The sequence below is a fragment of the Rissa tridactyla genome, unplaced genomic scaffold (assembly GCF_028500815.1).
Source record: "Rissa tridactyla isolate bRisTri1 unplaced genomic scaffold, bRisTri1.patW.cur.20221130 scaffold_487, whole genome shotgun sequence".
In the NCBI taxonomy this organism is placed as follows: domain Eukaryota; kingdom Metazoa; phylum Chordata; class Aves; order Charadriiformes; family Laridae; genus Rissa; species Rissa tridactyla.
This window is the reverse complement of record NW_026529697.1, coordinates 29,038-45,342: the sequence shown is the minus strand read 5'-3', so window position 1 is coordinate 45,342 and position 16,305 is coordinate 29,038. Positions and strand designations below refer to the sequence as shown.

The 16,305-nt window shown below is 63.7% G+C and overlaps 2 protein-coding genes across 4 annotated transcripts; both read left to right on the top strand.

Moving 5' to 3' along the window:
* On the top strand, window positions 1-2,915 carry TMEM276 (transmembrane protein 276). Its single transcript, XM_054187608.1, has 3 exons — window positions 1-75; window positions 157-260; window positions 2,407-2,915. Exons 2-3 carry the CDS (start codon window positions 186-188, stop codon window positions 2,887-2,889), a joined length of 558 nt encoding a protein of 185 aa, XP_054043583.1. The 5' UTR covers window positions 1-75; window positions 157-185; the 3' UTR covers window positions 2,890-2,915.
* Window positions 2,916-4,996: 2,081 nt separating this feature from the next.
* LOC128903600 (zinc finger TRAF-type-containing protein 1-A-like) lies at window positions 4,997-14,464 on the top strand. Of its 3 annotated transcripts, none has more exons than XM_054187606.1 (4): window positions 4,997-5,344; window positions 9,394-9,632; window positions 10,248-10,459; window positions 14,057-14,464. In XM_054187606.1, the coding sequence occupies exons 1-4, from the start codon at window positions 5,012-5,014 to the stop codon at window positions 14,446-14,448; spliced, it is 1,176 nt and encodes a 391-aa protein (XP_054043581.1). In that variant the 5' UTR covers window positions 4,997-5,011; the 3' UTR covers window positions 14,449-14,464. The 3 variants fall into 3 exon arrangements, 2 of the variants coding, with proteins under 2 accessions (XP_054043581.1, XP_054043580.1); XR_008464132.1 differs by lacking the exon at window positions 4,997-5,344 and adding an exon at window positions 7,812-9,083 and having other exon boundaries at window positions 10,248-10,905; window positions 14,057-14,145; XM_054187605.1 differs by lacking the exon at window positions 4,997-5,344 and adding an exon at window positions 7,812-9,083.
* The last annotated feature ends 1,841 nt before the right edge of the window (window positions 14,465-16,305 follow it).

The window sequence follows — 16,305 nt, the reverse complement described above, 5'->3', positions numbered from 1 at the left end:
CCCCGCCCCCCGCGACGCTCCATCCCGCGTCTCGGTGGCCGCGCGCGGAGGCCGGAAGTGGCGGGAGCGGGGCCGGTAACGGGGGGGGGCCGGGGGGCACCGGGGGTAGCGGGGGGTCGGCTCCGGCCTGACACCCGCCTCTCCTTGTCCCCCCAGGCCCCGGGTTCCCCCCTCCCATCCCAGCCATGGGCGCCGGCGGCGGGTGCGGCCCGGTGCTGCTCTGCGCCGTCTGCCTGCTCTGCGCCCGGCGGGCCCGGCAGGTGCGGGCGGCGGGGGGGGCGGGCGGTGGAGGGGACAGCGGGATGGCGGGGACAGTGGGGACACCGGGATGGAGGGGACAGCGGGATGGAGGGGACAGTGGGGACAGCGGGATGGAGGGGACAGCGGGATGGAGGGGACAGTGGGGACACCGGAATGGAGGGGACACCGGAATGGAGGGGACACCGGGATGGAGGGGACAGTGGGGACACTGGGATGGAGGGGACAGCGGGATGGCGGGGACAGCGGGGACAGCGGGATGGAGGGGACAGCGGGGACAGCGGGATGGAGGGGACAGTGGGATGGAGGGGACAGTGGGGACAGTGGGATGGAGGGGACAGTGGGATGGAGGGGACAGTGGGGACACCGGAATGGAGGGGACAGTGGGATGGCGGGGACAGTGGGATGGAGGGGACAGTGGGGACAGTGGGATGGAGGGGGACACCGGGATGGAGAGGGGACAGCGGGATGGAGGGGACAGTGGGGACACCGGGATGGAGGGGACACCGGAATGGAGGGGACACCGGAATGGAGGGGACAGTGGGATGGAGGGGACACCGGGATGGAGGGGACAGCGGGATGGAGGGGACACCGGAATGGAGGGGACAGCGGGATGGAGGGGACAGTGGGGACACTGGGATGGAGGGGACAGCGGGATGGAGGGGACAGTGGGGACACCGGGATGGAGGGGACACCGGGATGGAGGGGACAGTGGGGACACTGGGATGGAGGGGACAGCAGGGATGGTGGGGACACCGGGATGGCAGGGATAGCAGGATGGCGGAATGGAGGGGACAGTGGGGACAGCAGGATGGCAGGGACAGCGGGATGGAGGGGACAGTGGGGACACTGGGACAGCGGGGACACCAGGATGGAGGGACAGCAGGGATGGCGGGGACATCGGGATGGAGGGGACAGTGGGAACGGTGGGGGACACCAGGATAGTGGGGATAGCAGGATGGCAGAATGGAGGGGACGGTGGGGACACTGGGGACAGCAGGATGGAGGGGACAGTGGGGACACTGGGAGGGCGGGGACAGCGGGGATGGTGGGGACAGCAGGGATGGTGGGGACACTGGGATGGCGGGGACACCAGGATGGCGGGGACAGGGGAGACAGCGGGGACACCGGGGTGGCGGGGGGGCCCAGGAACAGCAAGGACACCGGGATGGCGGGGATGGTGGGGACAGTGGGGACACCGGGATGGCGGGGACGCCGGGGACGGCAGGGATGGTGGGGACGTGGGGGACATCGGGAACAGCGGGGACACGGGGGATGGTGGGGACACCGGGGATGGTGGGGAGGGTGGCACCAGGAGGGGGTTGTCACCCAGGTGGGGCTGCCTGTCACCGGGCTGCTCCCTTGTCACCCAACTGGTCCGATGTCACCGGCATGGTCCCTTGTCACCCAGCCAGCCCCACGTCCCCGGGAGAGTCCTGTGTCAGCCTGCCAGCCCCATGTCACCCGGCCGGTCCTGTGTCACCAGGACGGTCCTGTGTCACCAGGACAGTCCCGTGCCACTGCGCTGGTCCCCTGTCACCCAGCTGGTCCCATGCCTGTCGTCTAGCTGGTGCCACGTCACCAGGAGAGTCCTATGTCACCCTTCTGGTCCCCTGTCACCCAGATGGTCCCACGTCACCAGGACAGTCCTGTGCCGCTGAACCGGTCCCCTGTCACCTGGCCAGTCCCGTGTCACCCAACCGATCCCCAGTCACTGGGCCAGTCCCCCATCACCCAGCTGGTCCTTTGTCACTGGGCCAGTCCCGTGTCACCCTTCCAGTCCCATGTCACTGGGACAGGCTTGTGCCACCCAGCAGGTCCCGTGCCACCCTGCCAGTTCCCTGTCACCCAGACAGTGCCGTGTCAGCGGGAAAGTCCCGTGTCACCCAGACGGTCCCACGAAACTGGGATCCTCCCATGTCACCCAGGTGGTCCAACGTCACCCTGCCAGTTCTGTGTCACCCGGCTGGTCCCCTGTCACCGGCACGGTCCCTTGTCACCGCGCTGGTCCCCTGTCACCAGGACGGTCCTGTGTCATCGGGCTGGTCCCACGTCACCCGGCCAGTTCCGTGTCACCCGGCTGGTCCCGTCTCACCCGTCTGGCGCCCTGCCACCCACCGTGTCCCCTCCTGTCCCTCTGTCCTGCAGGTGACGGCGGGGCCGGCGGCCGGGTTCCTGCTGCAGGCGCTGGGGGCGGCGAGTGACGCCCTGGAGCCGCTGTGGCCCGGGGGGACAGCGGGGGGACACCCCGACCCCCTGCCCGGCGCCTGGGTCTCGGCCGTGCTGGCCCAACCCCTGATGGCCTTCGGCTTCCACCGCCTCAGCGGTGACCGGGCCACCGCCAACCTGCTGCTGGGACTGGCCACCGCGCTGGCCCCCGTGGCCGCCACGTTGCCCGAGGAGGGCCGGCTGCTGGCCGCCCGCGCTGTCACCGTCCTGACCGCCACCAGCGTCCTCACGCTGGCCGCCCTCACCGCCAACGGGCCGGCGGCGCTGGGCAGCCTCCTCCTGGCCGCCGGCAACCTGCTGCCCTTGCCCGGTGGCCGGCACGGGGGGCACCCGTGGGTGCTGGCCGCCGGGAGCCTGGCGCTGCAGCGGGGGCTGAGCCACAGTAAAGCCGCTGCGCGGTGACCCATGGTCCCCTCGTGTCCTTGTGCGGCGTCACCCCGTGCCACCGGCGTCACCCCCGGGTGGCTCGGGCTCGTTAAGGGCCCTCGTTAGCGCAGGGCCGGGGGCCAGCGCGGTCCCCGAGGGGGCTGGCGGGTCCCCAGCGCCGGGGCTGTGGGATGGGGCCAGCAGCCAGCGGGGCCACCGTGGCCACGGCACGGCTGGCACCGGTGTCACCGCGGCTGGGGGGGGCACTCGGGCGGGGGCACTGGGACAGCAAACTGGGGGGGGGACTGGTCACACTGGGGTGGGGACACTGGCCAAACGGGGGTGCGGGCACGGGGGGCACTGGTGGCACTGGTCACACTGGGACTGGGGGCACTGGGGCACTGGTCACACTGGGATGGGGGCACTGTGGGTACTGGTGGCACTGGTCACACTGTGACTGGGGGCACTGTGGGTACTGGGAGTACTGGTCACACTGGGACTGGGGAGACTGGGCATACTGGTCACACTGTGGTGAGGGCACTGGGGCAGTGGGGGCACTGGTCACACTGGGGCTGGGGGAACTGGTGGCACTGGTCACACTGGGACTGGGGTGAATGGGGGCACTGGTCACACTGGAGCTGGTGGCACTGGTCACACTGGGCTGGGGGCACTGGTGGCACTGGTCACACTGGGACTGGGGTGAATGGGGGTACTGGTCCCACTGGGGCTGGGGGAACTGGTTACACTGGAGGTGGGGCACTGGGGGCACTGGTGGCACTGGTCCCACTGGGGCTGGGGGCACTGGGAGAACTGGTGACACTGAGTGGGTTTGGGGAGTTCCCGTGTCTGTGGGGTGCTGGGGCCGCTGGGGGTACTGGGAGGTGCTGGGGGCACTGAGGCATACTGGGCCGCACTGGTCTGTACTGGGCCGCACTGGTCTGTACTGGTCTTTACTGGGCCGTAATGGTCAGTATTGGTCTGTACTGGGCCGTACTGGTTTTTACTGTGCTGCACTTGGTCGGTGCTGGTCTGTACTGGGCCGTGCTGGTCTGTACTGGTCTTTACTGGGCCATACTGGTCTGTACCGGATTGTACTGGGTCACACTGGTCTCTACTGGTCTGTACTGGGCCGCACTGGGTCACACTGGTCTCTACTGGTCTGTACTGGGCCGTGCTGGGCCGCACTGGGTCACACTGGTCTCTACTGGTCCATACTGGTCCGTACTGGGCTGTGCTGGGCCGTGCTGGGCTGTACTGGGTCACACTGGTCTCTACTGGTCCGTACTGGGCAGTCCTGGACCGCACTGGGTCACACTGGTCTCTACTGGTCTGTACTGGGCCATGCTGGGCCGCACTGGGTCACACTGGTCTCTACTGGTCCATACTGGTCCGTACTGGGCCGTGCTGGGCCGCGCTGGGCCGTACTGGGTCACACTGGTCCATACTGGTCCGTACTGGTCTGTACTGGGCCGCACTGGGCCGCGCTGGGCCATACTGGGTCACACTGGTCTCTACTGGTCTCTACTGGGCCGTACTGGGTCACACTGGTCTCTACTAGTCCGTACTGGGCCGCACTGGTCTCTACTGGTCCGTGCTGGTCCGTACTGGTCCGTACTGGTCTCTACTGGGCCGCACTGGGCCGTACTGGGTCACACTGGTCTCTACTGGTCCGTACTGGTCCCTACTGGTCTCTACTGGTCCGTACTGGTCCGTGTTGGTCCGTGCTGGTCCGTACTGGTCCGCACTGGGCCGCACTGGGCCGCACTGGTGGAGCGCCCCCCGCCCCGCCCCCCCCGGGAGCTCCCCGCCACGCGCCCCGCCCCCGCGCGCCGGCCCCGCCCCCTCGGGCGCCCCCTCGCCCATTGGCCCGCTCCCTCTCTGACGTCACTCTGGGCCCCGCCCCTCCGCCTCCCCCGCCGGGGAAGGGGGGGGGGAGCGTGTGATGGCGTTGAAGTTTGCGACTCCGGGCCCGCCGGCGGGGGGCGTGGCGCCGGCGCCGGCGTGGCCTTCGATTGGTCGCTTGGGCGTTGGCACCGCCTCCCGCGGGCGGCGATTGGCCGGGGCCCTGACGGGCCGGGAAGGCGGGGCCGGTGGAGGGAGAGGGGGGCGGCCAAGATGGCGGCGGCGGCGGTGGCGGGGTGAGGCGGCGGTGGCGGCGATGATGTCCGGGGCGGAGGATCGTGAGGCCGGCGGGGGCCCGGCCGCCCCCTCCGCCCCCTCCGCGGCCCTCCCCGGCCCCGCGGCGGCGGCGGCAGGCGGCCCGGGCGAGGCGGGAGGCGCCGAGGAGGCGGGTTCGCTGCTCGGTGGGGCCCGGCCTCACGGCGAGGCGGGCGCCGACCCCGACGCGCCGCCCAAGAAACGGTTGAGGGCGGCGGGGACGGGAGCGGGGGGGGCCGAGGGGGCGGCGGGCAGCGTCAAGCTGGAGGAGCGGCTCTACTCCGTCCTGTGCTGCACCGTCTGCCTCGACCTGCCCAAGGCCTCGGTCTACCAGGTACGGCCGGGCCCCGCGGGCCCCCCCGGGGCCTCCCCGGCGGCCACCGACCCCCCCCGGGGCCGCCTTGTCCCCTCATGGGCCACCGATCCCCCCCGGGGTCTCCCCGTCCCCTCATGGGCCACCGATCCCCCCTCCTCCGGGGCCTCCCCGGTGGCCACTGACACCCTCCCCCCCCCCCGGGTCCTTCCCGTCCCCTCTTAGGCCACCGACCGCCCTCCCCCTCCTCCGGGACCTCCCCGGTTGCCGTCGAGCCCCCCCCGGGTCCTCCCCATCCGCTCATGGGCCAACGACCTCCCCCCCCCCCCCCCCCCCGCCCCGGGACATCTTTGTCCCCTCATCGGCCGCCGAGCCCATCCCCCCATGGGCCAACGACCCCCGTTCTCCGGGGCTTCCCCAGTGGCCACCGAACTCCCCCCAGGGCCTCCCCATCCCCTCATAGAGCATCGGCCCCCCCCGTTCTCCAGGGCCTCCTCGGTGGCCACCAACCCCCCTCTGTGGGGCCTCTCTGCCGCCGACACTGGTCCCTGATGTCTCCCCCCCCCCCCCATCACTGACACCCATCAAACCCCCCCCTTCTCCCTCGGAGCCACCCAGGGCCCCCTCCCCCAATCCCCGGTCACCCTCAGCCCCGGTGGGGGCTTCCAGCCGGGGCACTGGACCCCCCTGCCCCCCCTCAAACCAGGGGGACCCCCCTCATCTCCCTCCCCCCCCTTTCCCCAAAACCTGGGGGGCTCCCCCCCCCCAGTCCTTGTCACCCCGTGGCTTTGAGGAACCCCCGCCCCAGCTACTGAGCCCCCCCCGGGTCCCCTTGGGCACCCATCCTGCTGGGGGCCCTCCCCCGACACCCCCCACCCCCCCTGCTCAGTGGGGAGTTCAGGCGCCCCCCCCTCCCCTTGGGGGCTTTAGGGTCCCCTCCTCCTTTAAGGACCCCAGGGTGTCATCCCCCCCCCATCCCTGAGGATGCCAGACCCCCCCAGCACCCAGAGGCCCCCATGCTGCCTCCACCAACAGCCCCCCGGAACCTCCACACCCACCGCTCGCCCTCCCCTGCCCCCTCTGTGCTGACCCCGTGGGGGGGCTAGGTTCAACGCCCCCCCAGTTTATCCCAGTTTGTGGCACACCGGGGGGTTTCCCATGCCCAGAGTGGGGGGGGGGTGTGGGGGTGTGTGTCCCGGCAGGGAGCGGGACGGGCAGTGCCGGCGCTCACCGGAGCGCAGCCGCCGGTTACGTAAAGGTGCCGGCCTCTTTCCCTCCGGCCAGCATCCATTTCGCGGCACGCGGACCCACCGGCAGCCCCGTGCTGACGGGGCAGAGCCACCGGCATGGCAGCCCCACGGTGATGGCAGAACCACCGGCACGGCAGAGCCACCGGCACAGCAGCCCCGTGGTGACGGCAGAGCCGCCGGCACGGCCGCTCCGTGCTCCACCGGTCCCGGCCGGTTGCTGCTCGATTTTGGCAGCGTCAGAGCCCAGACACGAAGGTCATGGCTTCGGTGATCTTACACTTTGCCGGTCACATACTAAGAATATCCGGCGACGGCGCGGCTGGGGGGAGCGACCCCCCTCCCCTCTGCCTGGGGGGTTGGTTTTGGGGGGTGCTGTAAGATGGCCGCTGGCTCAGGGCGGAGGGATCCCCTCGGCCGTGATGATTCAAACCTCACCGGAGCCGCGCCGGGGGAGAGATCCCCACTGATCCAGTGCCGCGCTTGCCAAACCGGCTCCGCGTGCCTGGGGGGCAGGGCAGCATCCTTCGTCACATCCTCCTCTTCCTTCTCACTCCTGTGGTCACTCGTCCCCCTCTTTAATTATGTATGACGAGGGCTTTGCCGGGGCTGTAATTAAAACCGGGAGCGACCGCGGTGTTGTGGCCGTGCCGGTGCCTTCCCACCGTCGGGTGGGTTCGTCAGGGCCCGAGCGCTAACGAGCGGCTGTAATTACACGCTCCGGCACCGCGGCGGTTGTGGGAGCGCTCAGCCGGCGTTCTCCTCTTGTTTTGGCTCGCTTGCCGGTATTTTTAGCGCAGCGGCGGTGAGGCACTGCGGGGGAAGCCGGCGGCTCACCGGGACCGTGCCCAGCCGAAACCATAGCGGGTTTTTAGCTGGAATCGTGCCGGGGCTCATCCTGAAGCCGGTGCGGGTGTTTCGGAGCTGGGACCCTCATCCCGTAACTGTGGTTCGGCAGCATCGTGTCAGGGCCGGTTTAATGCCCGGCTGCCGCGCTCCGGGCCCGGCAAAAGGGAAAAATCCAAAAGCTTTTGGGAGGCGGAACAATGGATGTCCTGGGTAAGCGGCTCCAGCGCTAATCCCTGCGCAGGGTCAAGCCTTTCCCAGCCTGGCTGAGGATTAAAGCTTTTCCTGGCAATCCCGAGAGGCGGGTAACGAGCTCCCGGCCATCCCGCCGGCAGGAATTTGGGGGACGACACCCTCCCAGGACAGGCTGAACCCCGCTGCTGTTTCCCGGCCAGGCTCTGAAGCTACCTGGAGGTGACAACGTTCCAGCCCGGAGAGCTCCAGCCTCCCACCGGATTCAAGGGAAGGATTTTCACCGCAGGAATCTGAAGACGCTGGTGGGAGCTTCCCCATCCCTTGGGAACAGCCGCGTGTCCCTTGAATGATCCCTGCTGTCACCGGCGATGATGGAGACCTGTCTGGCTCGGGTGCCGTCTGCCTCCTCGCCCCCTCCGGCAGCTCCCGATGGATTTGGTGGCTCCTTCACCCGCTCCGTGGGGTGTTCCGTGAGCGATGCCTTTGCCCGGACACCTGCAGCGATGGAGACGGCATCACTTTGTGGCAAACTCCAGAAATCCAGGGCTCTTTGCACTTTCCCTCTGGTTTTGGGGGCGGATGGAGGAGCGGATTGGGATTGTTCCGGTGCCTGAGGTGCTGCTGGGATCGCTCCGGTGCCGCTCGCTTGGACAGGGACTGCCACGAAGCAGCCTGGCCCCGTGCCCTCTTCTTCCTCTCCTCGAGGGCTTCGCCCAGCACAGCTCGGCAGCTGCCGTAAATGCTTCTTAAACTAATTTTTGCCTAAAAACCTGCGATTTTTTTGATGCACAGAGGGAAAAACCGAGGGAGCACTGGAAGAAGAGGGCGATTCCGGCAATCCGGGGGGAGGCTGACACCTCTTGTCACCCCGTATCAAAACCTGAAGCAATTGGAGTCGAAGAGATTTATCGTGTTATTTCTATCACCCCGCGGAAGCCCGCTGGGAAGCGGGATGCCGTGTTTGGCTCCGGAGCCGTTCCCGGCACGGAGCCGAATTCGCTGCGCTGATGGGAGACCTGAGTCCCACCCCGGTGATCCAAGGCCTCGGGGCTGATTCCCGTCGCTTTGCCGGGGGGTTTGTCTGCGCCGATGGGTTTTCCCCAGTCAGGCTTTGTGCTGGTTTAACTGGGGATCTCCTGTCGGCACTAACGTGGCGGCCAGGGAATGTTCTGGCCTTTGGGATCCTCCAGAGCTGGGGGATACGGGGGGGTGAAGGAATCTTCCCCCCCCGCCCCCATTTTAGTGTAATTCCCCTCATTCCCCGCTGCAGGAGGCACTTGGGGGGCTCCGTCCCCCTCTCCCCATCTGCTTTTGGTTACCCCAAATCCTGCGGGATTGGGGGGTGGATTACACCCCCCCCCCGCCTTCCGGACACAGGGAGTTGGATTCCCGTGGGATGGATGGAAACCAAGGGAGGAGGAGGGAAGCGGGGAGGAAGCCTTTCCCTTCCCCTCCGGTGCGAGGCAAACGAGGTCAGTCCTAATTACAGAAGCGACGTGTCGGATGGGACGTGTCGGGGCCGGCGCGAGAGCTGGCAGCCGAGGCCGGAGACGCTGCTCTCCCTGCCCGGCCTCCGGCTTTGCCAAAACGCCGGCAGCCGGTGCCAGGGCTCAACCGGAGGGAGCCGTGTGCCGGGGTGGTTTGTTGGGAGGAGCAGGGATGGCAAAGTGTCTTTCTCCAGCGCCGACGTGTCCAAATTCACTTTATTTGCCTTTTTGTGACTCAGTTTCCCCGATGATGGACCCCGCGAGAGTCTGATGCTTTATTTCTCCCCTCCCGCAGTGCACCAACGGGCACCTGATGTGCGCCGGCTGCTTCATCCACCTCCTGGCGGACGCGCGGCTAAAGGAGGAACAAGCCACTTGCCCGAATTGCCGCTGCGAGATCAGTAAGAGCCTCTGCTGCCGCAACCTGGCCGTGGAAAAAGCCGTCAGCGAGCTGCCCTCCGAGTGCGGCTTCTGCATGCAGCAATTCCCCCGCTCCCTCCTGGAGAGGCACCAGAAAGAGGAATGCCAGGACAGGTAAAGACCTTCGCTTCCCTTCGGCGAGGTGCCGGTGCGGCTCGCGGTGCTCCGCCGGCCTGGCACAGAGACACAGCGGGGTTGGGAAACCTCGCTGCCCGGAGCGGGGCGTCCCGGTGAAGCCAGGGCTCACGTGGCACCGAGCCCCCACAGTCGGGGCACGGCGGGTTTCTCCGGCTTGCCCGCACTGCCGGAGCTGGTCTGGTGTCGCGGCAAAGCCGTTGGTGCTCAGCAGCACCCTGGGCCCCCTCCAGCCCCCGGCACGGCCTGGTCCTGCCCCGAAATGCCCACCAGCCGTGTCCCACCGCCCTTGGGGAGGTGCCGGTGGTTTGAGGGAGGACAAGGTGCCGCAGAGACCCCCCTCTCCCTGCCGGCGTCTGTGTGCCGCCGTGTCCGGTCGGCAGCTGCCAGCGTCCCACAGTTTTCCATGGGGCGTGAAACGGCTCTCCTGGAATTGCTGTTCTTGCTGCTGGATCCGAATTGATCCGGACGAGCCCCTGCGCATCCCTGCCGTCCTGGCTGCCCTTCCCGGCACTGGGGTGGCCGCATCTGCCTCGTGTTCTGCGCGGCGTCCCCATCCGGCGAATGTTCATCCTTGTTCCCTCTCCCCGCCAGGGTGACCCAGTGCAAATACAAGCGGATCGGGTGCCCGTGGCAGGGTCCCTACCACGAGCTGACGGTGCACGAAGCCGAGTGCACCCACCCCACCAAAACCGGCAACGAGCTGATGGAGATTTTAGACGAAATGGACCAAACGCGGAAAAAAGAAATGCAGCTTTATAACAGCATCTTCAGCCTGCTCAGCTTCGAGAAGATCGGCTACACAGGTAATGGCTCGCTCGGGACGGCGGCGCCGGCTTCCCCGACCCATCCGCTGCGTCTCCTCCGGCGCCGACGCTGTTTCTGTGCTGCCGAAACCTGGTTTTATCTCGCGCGGCGATCGATTTGGTAGCAACAAAGGGCCTTGCCGAGCACATTGGCGGCGTTTCGGCTTGAGCCTCCGTCCCCTGCCGCGAGCCAAGCGATGGGAGTTTCAAACCAACCCCATAAAACGACGTTCCCTGAGATGTTTTATCGAGTTCCGGAGAAGCACCGGCGACGCTTCGCCCTTCCGTCGCCTTCTCGCCGTTCTTGCTTTGCCGAGGGGTTTTACCGAACCCCTCTCCCACCCGCCGGAAAGCTGCCGGTGCCGCGACGGTTGTGTTGGCAGCGGGGCAGTGCGGGACGTGGCCGCTAACGGGTGTGAGAAGCCCCGTTTGAGCTGCGGGAGCAGGTAAGCTGGGTCTTCGCCGCTACATCGGTGCTAAAACCGGGGCAAGAAGTGCTGCCGAACGCCGGGTTTGGCTTTAAACACCGCGAGGCCAATTAACCCGAGAGGGAAACGGCAAATTGGGGCTGGAGAGGGGAAGGGGTTTCCCCTCAGCCGGCACCCCGGGGATGGAGGGTGCTCCCGGTTGTACGTCTGGCTCGCTCCGGCATCACGGGTGCGCGCGGGGATCCGGTGAGAGCGACTCAGGCGTTTTGGTAGCCGGTTGTGCCAGGAGCTGGGGCTGCAGCGCCCGGCCCCGCTCCAGCCCTCGCGTCCTCCGTGCCGGGGCTCAGCCCCGGTAAAGCCGGGCAGCTTGGTGCCGAGACGCTGCGGTGCTGGGCTGCGGCAGTGGCAGCGAAGCCCCCGGCGATGGGGCTGTGGCGTGGCTGGAGTAACGGCCACCCCTCTGCTGCCCAGGCTGCGCCGCCGGGCCCTCTCCTCCCTCTCTCCCTCCTGGAAGCGCCGGCGATGGTGTCAGTGCTGCCGAAGGGCACCGCGCCGTCCCTTGCGCTCGGCAAGCGCCCAGCTCGTCCCTAAACCCCCTGGGGCCGAGCCGGCAGCGTCTCGGTGCCGTGCACCCACGCCGGGAGCCTCTGGGATGTGTCACCGGTGTCTGTGCCCCACGGGGACGCTTCACCGCGCCGCCTCGCTCGCCGCTTTGTACGACCAACCCAATAAACTCTGCCTTGTGACCCAACCGTCTCCTGGCTCTCTGTCCTGCCGCGCCGGTGGACGCCTGCAAAGCCTTTCGGTAACCGGTGGCAGTTGCCGACGCACCGTAGAGTGCTGGTGAAGCCTTTTGGCAACCGATGCCCCTTGCTGGAACTCTGTTGGACACTGGTAAAGCCTTTGGGCAGCCGGTGGTGGCTGCTGGTGTGCCGTGGGACGCCGGTAAAGCCTTTGGGCGACTGGTGGTTGTTGTTGGTGTGCCATAGGATGCTGGTAAGCTTTCTGGCAACCAGTGGTGGTTGCCGGTAACCACCGTCGGATGCTGCTAAAGTCTTTTGGCAACCAATGGTGGTTGCTGGTTTGCCGCAGGACACTGGTAAAGCCTTTTGGTGGCTGATGGTAGTTGCTGGTGTGCCGTAGGACACTGGTAAAGCCTTTGGCAACCGGTGGTGGTTGCCGATAACCACCACAGGACTCTGGTAAAGCCTTTGGCAACCGGTGGTGGTTGCCTGTGTGCCGTAGGACACTGGTAAAGCCTTTCGGCAAGCAGTGGTGGTTGCTGGTAACCACCATAGGATGCTGGTAGAGCCGTTTGGCAGCCAGTGGTGGTCGCCCGTGCACCACAGGACACTGGTAAAGCCTTTTGGCAACCGGTGGTGGTTGCTGGCACGCCGTAGGACGCTGGTAGAGCCTTTTGGTGGCTGATGATAGTTGCTGGTGTGCCGTAGGATGCTGGTAAAGCCTTTTGGCAACCGGTGGTGGTTGTCAGCATGCCGTAGGACACCGGTAAAGCCTTTTGGCAGCTGGTGGTGGTTGCCGGCAACCACCGTAGAGCACTGGTAAAGCCTGTGGCAGACAGAGGTGGTTGCCGGCAACCACCGTAGAGCACTGGTAAAGCCTGTGGCAGACAGAGGTGGTTGCTGGCATGCTGTCGAACGCTGGTAAAACCTTGTGGGCAGCTTTGGCGGTTGCTGGCACACCGTAGGATGCTGGTAGAGCCTTTCGGCAGCTGGTTGTGGTTGCCAGCAACTGCCATAGAGTGCTGGTAAAGCCTTTGGGCAACCAGGGGCGGCTGCTGGTGTGCTGTGGGGCACTGGTAAAGGCTTTTGGCAACTGATGGCGGTTGCCAGCATGCTGTAGGACGCTGGTAAAGCCTTTTGGTGGCCGATGGTTGTTGCTGGTGTGCCGTAGGACGCTGGTAAAGGCTTTTGGCAACCCGTGGTGGTGGCCAGTGTACCGTAAGGTACTGGTAAAGCTTTTTGGCAAGCAGTGGTGGTTGCTGGTAACCACCAGAGGACACTGGTAAAGCCTTTTGGTAACCAGTCGTGGTCGCTGGTTTGCTGTAGGACACTGGTAGAGCCTTTTGGTGGCTGATGGTTGTTGCTGGTGTGCCGTAGGACACTGGTAAAGCCTTTTGGCAAGCAGCGGTGGTTGCTGGTAACCACCATAGGGTGCTGGTAGAGCCTTTCGGCCGCCGGTGGCTGTTGCCAGCACACCGTAGGACGCTGGTAGAGCCTTTCGGCCGCCGGTGGCTGTTGCCGGCACACTGTAGGACGCTGGTAGAGCCTTTTGGCCGCCGGTGGCTGTTGCCAGCACACCGTAGGACGCTGGTAGAGCCTTTCGGCCGCCGGTGGCTGTTGCCGGCACACCGTAGGACGCTGGTAGAGCCTTTTGGCCGCCGGTGGCTGTTGCCAGCACACCGTAGGACGCTGGTAGAGCCTTTCGGCCGCTGGTGGCTGTTGCCGGCACACTGTAGGACGCTGGTAGAGCCTTTCGGCCGCTGGTGGCTGTTGCCGGCACACCGTAGGACGCTGGTAGAGCCTTTCGGCCGCCGGTGGCTGTTGCCGGCACACCGTAGGACGCTGGTAGAGCCTTTTGGCCGCCGGTGGCTGTTGCTGGCACACTGTAGGACGCTGGTAGAGCCTTTTGGCCGCTGGTGGCTGTTGCCGGCACACCGTAGGACGCTGGTAGAGCCTTTTGGCCGCCGGTGGCTGTTGCCGGCACACCGTAGGACGCTGGTAAAGCCTTTCGGCCGCTGGTGGCTGTTGCCGGCACACCGTAGGACGCTGGTAAAGCCTTTCGGCCGCCGGTGGCTGTTGCCGGCACACCGTAGGACGCTGGTAGAGCCTTTCGGCCGCCGGTGGCTGTTGCCGGCACACCGTAGGACACTGGTAAAGCCTTTTGGTGGCCGGGAGCCGCCCCTTGCGGCACCGTCTCCCATCACCAAACGCCCGTCCCCATCACGTCCCTTGGCCTGGCTGCGCCGGCTCGCCGGGTTGAATTGTGGAGCTGAGGTTCGGTGCGGGGTTGCGGGTTGAGGAGGAGGAGGAGGAGGAGGAGGAAGGGGAGCTGGCGGTCACCCCAACGTCCCCCTTTTTTTTTTTTTTTGTTTTGTTTTGTTTTTTTTTTTCTTTCTTTTTCTTCTCTTCCCGGTGGTTTCCGTCAGAGGTGCAGTTCCGGCCGTACCGCACGGACGACTTCATCACGCGCCTGTACTACGAGACGCCGCGGCTGACGGTGCTGAACCAGACGTGGGTGCTGAAGGCGCGGGTGAACGACTCGGAGCGGAACCCCAACCTCTCCTGCAAGCGCACCCTCTCCTTCCAGCTCATCCTGAAGAGCAAGGTGAACGCGCCGCTGGAGTGCTCCTTCCTGCTGCTGGAGGGGCCCTACGACGACGTCCAGATCCGCCCCGTCATCTACCACTTCGTCTTCAGCAACGAGAGCAACGAGACCGACTACATGGCGCTGCCCATCCTCGACTCGGTGGAGTGCAACAAACTGCTGGCGGCCAAGAACATCAACCTCCGCCTTTTTATATTCCAGATCCAAAAATGAGACTCGGGGAGCTGGGGGGGGGGGGAGGGGAGGGAGGAAAAGGGGAGGTTGGGGGCGGCGGGGAGAGGGGGAGGTTGGGGTGGGGGGGAGGGGGTGGGGGGAGGGAGGAGGGGGAGGGGGTAAGGGGAGGGAAATCGGAGAAAAAAATAAAACGACGACGACGACAAAAAAAAAAAAAAAAAAAAAGCGAAACGAAAAAGCGAAACGGACGGAGCCGGGCGGGGTGTGGGGGAAGGGAGGAAAGGCTGGGGGGAATTTTAAAAAAAAAAAAAAAAAAAAAAGAGAGAGAGAGAGGGAGGAAAGGTGAAAAAAGTGGGGGAAATTTAAAAAAAAAAAGGGGAAAGGGGGGAAAAGCTGGGGGAAATGTGAGAAAAAAAAGAGGAAATGTGGGAAAAGCTGGGGGAAATGTGAGAAAAAAAGAGGAAAAGAGAAAGAAGTTGGGGGAAATGTGAGAAAAAAAAGAGGAAAAGTGAAAGAAGTTGGGGGAAATGTGAGGAAAAAAAAGAGGAAAGGTGGGAAAAGCTGGGGGAAATGTGAGAAAAAAAAGAGGAAAAGTGAAAAAAGTTGGGGAAATGTGAGAAAAAAAGAGGAAAAGTGAAAGAAGTTGGGGAAATGTGAGGAGAAAAAAAAAAAGGCCAAAAGGCCAAGAAAGCTGGGCGGGGCGTTAAAAAAATGGAGGAAAGGCAAAAAAAGCCGGGGGAAATGTTATTATATAAAAAAAAAAAAAAAAAAGGAGGAAAGGTGGAGAAAACCGGACAGAATGTAAAAAAAAAAAAAAAAAAAAAAGTGGACAAAATGTCAAAAAAAAAAAAAAAAGGTGAAAGGCACAAAAAAAAAAAATTGGGCGGAACGTGAAGAAAAGGACAAAATGTAAAAAGAAAAGGGGAAAGGGGGAAAAAAGTGGACAGAATGTTAAAAAAAAAAAAAAAAAAAAAAAAAAAAAGAAAAAAGGATGAAAAAAGCCACCCCCGATGAAAATAATTTTAAAGTAATTGACAAAAAAACAAATCCCAGAGAAAAAAAATTGACGAAAGAAAAAAAAAAAACCCAGACAAAAAAAAAAAAAAAGACAAAAATACCTGAACAAAAACCACTAAAAAACCGGACAAAATACAAAAAAACGAGACACGAAACAAGCAAAAAGGACAGAAACCCCCCAAAGCTGGTCAAACCCCCCAAAAACGGACAAACCCCAGAAAATCCCGACAAATAAACCCAAATAAAAAAAAAACCAAACAACAAACCCCCAACAAACCCCCAACCCCCCCAGAACAGCAAAACTCACCCAAAAAACCCACCGAAACCCCCCCAACGGCCCCTCCCCCACCCCCAAACCCCCTTTTTAAAGCAAAAAAAAAATTAAAAAATAATTCACTCTTGAGCCAAAGCCGGGGGGGGGGGGGTGGGGAGGGGCTGCGGCTTTTACTTCTGGAATAAAAAATGGGGAATTTTCCAATTATTCGGGGCTTTTTTTTTAAGCTCGGCCCCTCCTGGGGGGGGTCCCACCCCCCCTAATTAAAACTGTGCCGTTAACGAGCTCGGCAGCGGCTGGGGCCTTTTCCCAGCTTTCGCCAAAATCGGCGGCGTTTTCCCCCAAAGTTGAGGATTTTTTTCACCAAAATTGGAGGGTTTTTCACGAAATTTGAGCGTTTTTCGCAAAAGTTGAAGTTTCTTTTCACCAAAGGTCGAGGGGCTTTTTTTAAACCCAAATTTGAGGGGTTTTCTCCCAAATTTGAGGGGGTTGGTGGTTTTTTTTACCAAAATTTGAGTGTTGGTTGGTTGGGGTTTTTTTAACCCAAATTGGAGGGTGGGGTTTTTTGGTTTTTTTCACCAAAATTTGAGGATTTTTTTTTGCCC

Excerpts from the sequence above, each read along its gene's own strand:
- TMEM276 (XM_054187608.1), top strand. The coding sequence starts at position 186 with ATGGGCGCCGGCGGCGGGTGCGGCCCGGTGCTGCTCTGCGCCGTCTGC. Across the intron at positions 261-2,406 it reads GCGCCCGGCGGGCCCGGCAG|GTGACGGCGGGGCCGGCGGC; the intron begins GTGCGGGCGGCG and ends TCTGTCCTGCAG.
- LOC128903600 (XM_054187605.1), top strand. The coding sequence starts at position 8,619 with ATGGGAGACCTGAGTCCCACCCCGGTGATCCAAGGCCTCGGGGCTGAT. Across the intron at positions 9,633-10,247 it reads AAAGAGGAATGCCAGGACAG|GGTGACCCAGTGCAAATACA; the intron begins GTAAAGACCTTC and ends TCTCCCCGCCAG. Across the intron at positions 10,460-14,056 it reads CGAGAAGATCGGCTACACAG|AGGTGCAGTTCCGGCCGTAC; the intron begins GTAATGGCTCGC and ends GGTTTCCGTCAG.